This window comes from Panthera tigris, chromosome B2 (genome assembly GCF_018350195.1).
Source record: "Panthera tigris isolate Pti1 chromosome B2, P.tigris_Pti1_mat1.1, whole genome shotgun sequence".
Lineage (NCBI taxonomy): Eukaryota > Metazoa > Chordata > Mammalia > Carnivora > Felidae > Panthera > Panthera tigris.
This window is the reverse complement of record NC_056664.1, coordinates 2,696,052-2,704,214: the sequence shown is the minus strand read 5'-3', so window position 1 is coordinate 2,704,214 and position 8,163 is coordinate 2,696,052. Positions and strand designations below refer to the sequence as shown.

The following is an 8,163-nucleotide window of genomic DNA, read 5'->3' as shown; positions in this document are numbered from 1 at the left end:
AAAATTTTTTTTACACTGTTGCCCCACCTACTTGTGTGAAAGAGCTGTGATACAGTCAACTTATGGACCTTCAATCAAAGCCATGATCAAAATACAAGAAAAAGGGATACACCTCCAGCAATTGCTAGAAAATACTAAAATATTAATATTTCTGGTGTGCTTGGGTGACTCAGTCAGTTAGGCATCCAAATCTTGATTTTGGCTGGGGTCATGGTCTCATAGTTTGTGAGTTCCAACCCCTAATGGGACTCTGTGCCGGCCGCGCAGATCCACCTTGGGATTGTCCCTCTCTTTGGCTCTCTCTGCCTCTCGTTCACTTCTGTTCTCTGTCTCTGTCTCTGTCTCTGTCTCTCTCTCTCAAAATAAATATACAAGCATTAAAACAAATTTAATATATTAATGTTTCTGACACTGTATCGGTGGAACATATTCTGATTGGCTGTGTTTTTATCATATATGTGTAGATGTCTGCTTGCAATTAGGAAAGAAATAGTGCTCCCAAAAGGGAGTGAAATAACAAAATCTTGTGGAGGTTTTTGAAATGATAATATGATGCAGATGCTCTAAATCAGAATCTCTGGAGGCTGCAATGAATCCATGAACTCAGAGATTGAACACTCACTTGCACGAAAGAAGGAGATAAGAAAATGCCTTTGAGAGTTGTCAGAAAAAATGTTGGATGACACGTGCAGGACACAAAAGCATAAAGACTCTGAACTCAAATTCTTCCATCAGAGGGTCTTGCCCCCCAGTCATTTGGAGTCATAGCCCCCACAGAACACCTTCCTCATTGCTCCCGTCACATCCTTGTTCCGCAGGGTATATATGAAGGGGTTGACCATGGGGGTGACGATGGTGTAGAAGAGAGAAATGAACTTGCCCTGATCCTGGGAGTAGTTGTTGCTGGGCTGGAGGTAAGCATAGATCGCCGTGCCGTAGAAAAGGGAAACCACCGTGAGGTGGGACCCACATGTCCCAAAGGCTTTCCTCTGTCCAGCAGCTGACTTTATTCTTAACACTGCCCTGACAATTCGACCATAGGAGAACGTGATTAATGCTACAGGTATGAGAAGAATGATCACACCGACAAAGAAGAGCTCAGACTCATTCACAGTGGTGTCAACACAGGCAAGCTTGAGCAGTGGGGGAACCTCACAAAGGAAGTGGTCTATTTTATTTCTCCCACAAAGTGGTACAAGGAAGGTGAGCACCGTCTGCAATGAGGAGTTGGCAAAACCAATGAACCACGATGCAGAACCCATCAGGGCACAGAGACGGGGGTGCATGATCACTGTGTAGTGCAGGGGTCTGCAGACGGCTGCATAGCGGTCAAATGCCATCACCCCTAACAGAATGCATTCTGTGGATCCCAACCCTAGAGAGACGAACAGCTGAGCTACACAGGCAGCAAAGGAGATAGACTTGTCTGCTCCCCTGAGATGAACCAGCAGCTGAGGAACAATGCTGGTCGTGTAACACAGGTCCAGAAAGCTTAGGTTGGAGAGGAAAAAGTACATGGGAGTCTGCAGGTGTGGGTCCAGGCGGGACAATGCAATGATGGTTGTGTTTCCCAGGAGGGTGAGCAGATAGAAGATCAGAAGAACCACAAAGAGGACTCGCTCCAGCTGAGGCCGGTCAGAGAAACCCAGCAGGATAAAGCCAGTGAAAGAACTTCCATTTTTCGGGTCCATCCTTTTGTACCACCTGATTCCTGTCAAGATCAAGCATTTAGCAATTTTTAAGAGAAATCTTCAAAAAAAATCAAAAGTTGGCAGGAGGTGGAATTATCATGTTATAAGACTGGTCATGGCATTTTATAAGTAACTATTTGAATAAATGGTGTACTCATTACATTGATCAATTAGTTCCACTTTCATTCCACATTACCATAAAAAGTCAATCACTAATGAGGAGAGTAGCCAAAATAGCGAAACAGCATGGAAGTTTTTTGTGTGTCTCATATCCATGAAATACAGCCAGACCAACACTAAACCATCCTACACTCCTCGAAAACTGACTGGAGGATTAACACAACAATCTGCACAATCTGAAGCACAGAATTCAGCAGGTACGTGGCACGGAGAAGTGAACTTGGGGAACAAGAAGGCGCAGGAAGGGAGGTGCTTTTGCGAGCAGAGAGAGGATGGAGACTGCGGGGGTGGGGGCGGAGAATACGGGAAAAGCACCCCTCCACAAAAGCAGCTGGAGGAAAGTGGAAAATTGGAAGCAGCCGCAGGGACTAAAGTAAAAAGGGAGAAAGGAGAAAGGAGAGGGTTTAAATTCCATTAAGACTTAAACAAGGGGAGCACAAAGGCTGCAACTCTGCAGCTCGATACCTGGCGGTGCTCTGGTGGGAAAGGTGAATCCCCAGGAAGAGAGTGGGGTCCGGGAGATTCCCAGGCCACACGGGGAAATGCGGTTCCACTGCTGGAAGGATATTTGGTAGAGACTGTTGAAGCCACCTGGTCCCAGCAGACCCCGGAAGGCAGCCACGTTTGCTGAGTGTGGGGCAAGCTTGTTGAAGGCAAAGCCTGGTGCCAGATGTGTGTTGCGATTTTCCATGGTCCCTGAAACACTGAGGCTACACTGTCTCGCGATCTTTCTTAGGGGTGGGCTGGAACCTGGCCACAGTCTCGGGGCCCCAGCAACAGCAGAGTACAGCGGGCGTTCCTGGGTGCAGCCGACATTCGGCCATTTCTCATTCAGCCATTGCTCAGTGAGACCTTCTCGCAGAGGGGCTGAATGGGTCAAGTACGCAGTCCTTCGGAAGTAAGGGGCCAGGGAAAACAGCTGCATCTGAGACCAAACTCGGGAGAGAGGTGCTGCCTGGGGCCTGGTCACAGAGAGTGAAAAAGCATGGAGTGGACGAGACCTGAAGACAGAGGACCGGTGCGTGATTGCTGCTCTGGGAGAACAGACTGGGTAGCTGGGTGGCGCCATTTTCACCATTCCTGCCCATGCGCATATGCACCTATGAGCACCGCAACAATCCACCCCAGTAGGCTAGCAGCGCCATCTAGTGGAGAGCGGAGCTGTTACACCAAGCCCTGCCCAACTGGGCGCACTTTGCTCTTCAAGAACAAAACCTCACCACCAGCTTAATTTAAGGACTATAAAGAGCTACATGGACTGACCTGTAGGGGAAAACGAAGTAGTTTCAGTCCTACTTCAATATCTTAGCAGGTCCATCTATTCAATTTTCTTTCTTTCTTTTTATCCTCTTTTACACTTCTTTTTCTTGAATACAGAAAGAGAAAACATTCATTTTTATTTTCAATTTTTATTAAAAATATTTTTCTTGAATTTTTATTACTATATTTTTTACTTTTGTCTAAGTTTTTTCAAATTCTACTTTACATCCATCATTTTATTTTAGTCTACTTCAGTGTATTCAACTTTTCCAATTTTCAAATGATCTCCTTTTTTTTCACTTTTTTCCCTTTTTTGTTTCTTTTTCTTGAATGCAGAAAGAGAAAAACTTCATTTTTACTTTCAATTTCTATTAAAAATATTTTTCTTTAATTTTTTTACCATATGTGTGTTTTTATGTAAACTTTTCAAATTCTATTTTACTTCCATCATTTTATTTAGTCTAATACAGTATATTCACTATTTCAAATTTTCAAACAATTTCTTTTTTTTCTTGTTTCTTTCTTCTCTCTTTCATTTCTTTTTCTTGAATATAGAAAAAGAAACATTCATTTTTATTTTTAATTTTTATTAAAAATATTTTTCTTTATTTTTTTCTACTATATTATTTACTTTGGGTATATTTTTTCAAATTCTATTTTATGCCCATCATCTCATTTAAGTCTACTTCAGTGTATTCATTTTTACAAATTCTCAAACGATTTCCTTCCCCCCCCCCTTTTTTCTCTCTAATCTGTCAAACCACTTTCAACACCCAGATCTAGCATCATTTATTCAATTTGTGTGTGTTTTTAATTTTTTAATTTTAATAGTTTTTAAATTTTAATTTTTTAATTTTAACTTTTCTACTTCATTAATTCCTGTTCTCCCTTTAAAATGACAAATAAAGGTATACACCCCAAAAGAAACAGCACGAAGAAACGACAGGCAGGGATTTAACCAACACAGATACAAGCAAGTTGTCCGAACCAGAATTTAGAATCACAATAACAAGAAAACTAGCTGGAGTAAAAAATAGATTAGAATCCCTTTCTGCACAAACTGGGGGTTGATCGGGGGTGGGAGGGAGGAGAGGGTGGGTGATGGGTATTGAGGAGGGCACCTTTTGGGATGAGCACTGGGTGTTGTATGGAAACCAATTTGACAATAAACTTCATATATTGAAAAAAAAATAGAACCCTTTCTGCAGAGATAAAAGGGAGTAAAATATAGCCAGAATCAAATTAAAAATGCTATAAGTGAGCTGCAATCACGGATGGATGCAGCGGCAGCAAGGATGGATGAGGCAGAACAGAGTCAGTGATATAGAGGACAAACGTATAGAGAATAATGAAGCAGAAAAAAAGAGGGAGATTAAGGCCAAAGAGCATGATTTAAGAATTAGACAAAACAGTGACCATTCAAAAGGAACATCAGAATCATAGGGGGTCCCAGAAGAGGAAGAGAGAGAAATAGGGGTAGAAAGGAGATGGGAGCAAATAATAGCGGAAAACTTTCCTAACCTGGGCAAAGACACAGACATCAAAATCCAGGAAGCACAGAGGACTCCCATTAAATTCAACCGAAACCAACCATCACCAAGGCATATCATAGTCAAATTCACAAATTACTCAGGCAAGGAGAGAATCATGAAAGCAGCAAGGGAAAATAAGTCCCTAACCTACAAGGGAAGACAGATCAGGTTTGCAGCAGACCTATCTACAGAAATTCAGCAGGCCAGAAAGGAGTGGCAGGATATATTCAGTGTGCTGAATCAGAAAACTAGGCAGCCAAGAATTCTTTATCCAGCAAGGCTGTCATTCAAAATAGAAGGAGAGATTAAAAGTTTCCCAGACAAACAAAAATTAAAGGAGTTTGTGACCACTAAACCAGCCCTGCAAGAAATTTTAAGGGGGACTCTCTGAGGCGAGAAAAAATGAAAATAAATAAATAAATAAATAAATACCAAAAGCAACAAAGATTAGAAAGGAGCAGAGAACACCACCAAAACTCCAACTCTACAAGCATCATAATGGCAATAAATTCATATCTTTCAGTACTCACTCTAAATGTCAATGGACTCAATGCTCCAATCAAAACACATAGGGTAACAGAATGGATAAGAAAACAAGACCCAGCTATATCCTGTTTACAAGAGACACACATTAGACCTAAAGACACCTTCAGATTGAAAATAAGGGGATGGAAAACCATCTATCATGCTAATGGTCAACAAAAGAAAGCCGGAGTAGCCATACTTATATCAGACAATCTAGACTTTAAAATAAAGTCTCTATCAGGAGATGCAGAAGGGCATTATATTGTAATCATGGGGTCTATTCACCAAGAAGAACTAACAATTGTAAATATTTATGTGCCAAATGTGGGAGCACCCAAATATATAAAGCAATTAATCACAAACATAAAGAAACTCACCGATAGTAATACCATAATAGGAGGAGACTTCAACACTCCACTCACAACAATGGACAGATCATCTAAACAGAATACCAACAAGAAAACAATGTCTTTGAATGACACACTGGACCAGTTGGACTTAACAGATATATTCAAAACATTTCTTCCTAAAGCAGCAGAATATACATTCTTCTTCAGTGCACATGGAACAGTCTCCAGAATAGACCACATACTGGGACACAAATCAGCCCTAAGTAAGTACAAAAAGATAGAGATCATACTGTGCATATTTTCAGAGAACAATGCTATGAAACTTGAAATCAACCACAAGAAAAAACTTGGAAAGGTAACAAATACTTGGAGACTGAAGAACATCCTACTAAAGAATGAATGAGCTAACCAAGAAGTGAAAGAGGAAATTAAAAAGTATAGGGAAGGCAATGAAAATCATAACAGCACTACCCAAAACCTCTGGGATGCAGCAAAGGCAGACATAAGAGGAAAGTATACAGCAATCCAGGCCTTCCTAAAGAAGGAAGAAAGATCTCAGATACACAACGTAACGTTACACCTTAAGGAGCTGGAAAAAGAACAGCAAATGAAAGCCAAAACCAGCAGAAGACAGGAAATAACAAAGATTAGAGCAGAAATTAATGCAATTGAAACCAAAAAGACCCCACAGTAGAACAGATCAATGAAACCAGAAGCTCGTTCTTTGAAAGAATTAAAAAAATTGATCAAAAAGTTTGATCAAAAAGAAAGTTTGATCGAAAAGAAAAAGGAAGGGCCCAGATAAATACAATCAAGAATGAAAGAGGAGAGATCAAAACCAACACAGCAAAAATAAAAACAACAATAAGAGAATATTATGAGCAACTATATGCCAATAAAATGGGCAATCTGGAAGAAATGGACAAATTCCTAGAAACATATACAATACCAAAACTGAAACAGGAAGAAATAGAAAATTTGAACAGACCCATAACCTGTAAGGAAATCGAATTAGTAATCAAAAATCTGCCAAAAAACAAGAGTCCAGGGCCAGATGGCTTTCCAGGGGAATTCCCAAATATTTAAGGAAGAGTTAACAACTATTCTCTTGAAACTGTCCCAAAAAATAGAAATGGAAGGAAAACTTCCAAACTCTTGCTATGAAGCCAGCATTACCTTGATTCCAAAACCAGACAGAGACCCCACTAAAAAGGAAAACTATAGACCAATATCCCTGATGAACATGGATGCAAAGATCCTCAACAAGATATTAGCCAACCGGCTCCAACAATACATTAAAAAAATGATTCACCACGACCAAGTGGGATTCATACTTGCGATGCAGGGCTGGTTCAATATCCACAGAAGAATGAACGTGACTCATCACATCAATAAAAGAAAGGACAAGAACCATATGATCCTCTCAATACATGCAGAGAAAGCATTTGACAAACTACAGCAAACTTTCTTGATAACAACCCACAAGAAAGTAGGGATAGAAGGAGCATACCTCGAGATCATAAAAGCCATATATGAATGATCCAGGGCTAATATCATCCTCAATGGGGAAAAACTGAGAGCTTTCCCCCTAAGGTCAGGAAGAAGACAGGGATGTCCACTCTCACCACTGTTATTCAACATGGTATTGGAAGTCTTAGCCTCTGCAATCAGACAACACAAAGAAATTAAAGACATCCATATCAGCCAGGAGGAGGTCAAACTTTCACTCTTTGCAGACGACATGACACTCTATATGGAAAACCCAAAAGATGCCACCAAAAAACTGCTAGAATTGATTCATGAATTCAGCAAAGTTGCAGGATATAAAATCAACACACAGAAATCGGTTGCATTCCAAAACACCAACAATGAAGTGACACAAAGAAAAATCAAGGAATCTATCCCATTTACAGTTTCACAAAAAAACCATAAAATACCTAGGAATAAATCTAACCAAAGAATGAAAAATCTATACACTGAAAACTATAGAAAGCTTATGAAAGAAATTGAAAAAGACAGAAAATAAAAATGGAAAAAGATTCCATGCTCCTGGATAGGAAGAACAAATATTGTTAAAACGTCGATACTACCCAAAGCAATCTACATATTCAATGCAATCCCTATCAAAATAGCACCAGTGTTCTTCACAGAGCTGGAACAAATAATCCTAAAATTTGTATGGAACCAGAAAAGACCCCGAATAGCCAAAGTGATCTTGAAAAAGAAAACCAAAGCAGGACGCATCACAATCCCAGACTTCAAGCTCTACTAGAAAGTTGTAATCATCAAGACAGTATGGTACTGGCACAAGAACAGACACTCAGATCAGTGGAACAGAATAGAGAACCCAGAAATGGATCCACAAATGTATGGGCAACTAATCTTTGACAAAGCAGGAAAGACTATCCAATGGAATAAAGACAGTCTCCTCAGCAAGTGGTGCTGGGAAAACTGGATAGCGACATGCAGAAGAATGAACCTGGACCACTTTCTTACCCCAGACACAAAAATAAACTCAAAATGGATGAAAGACCTCAATGTAAGACAGGAAGTCATCAAAATCCTTGAGGAGAAAGGAGACAAAAACCTCTTTGATCTTGGCCACAGCAACTTCTCACTCAACAC

General features: G+C 40.3%; 1 protein-coding gene across 1 annotated transcript; it reads right to left on the bottom strand.

Moving 5' to 3' along the window:
* Window positions 1-752: 752 nt before the first annotated feature.
* Window positions 753-1,691, bottom strand: LOC102960297 (putative olfactory receptor 2B8). Its single transcript, XM_007092692.2, has one exon. The coding sequence runs from the start codon at window positions 1,689-1,691 to the stop codon at window positions 753-755; it is 939 nt and encodes a 312-aa protein (XP_007092754.2).
* Window positions 1,692-8,163: the final 6,472 nt, after the last annotated feature.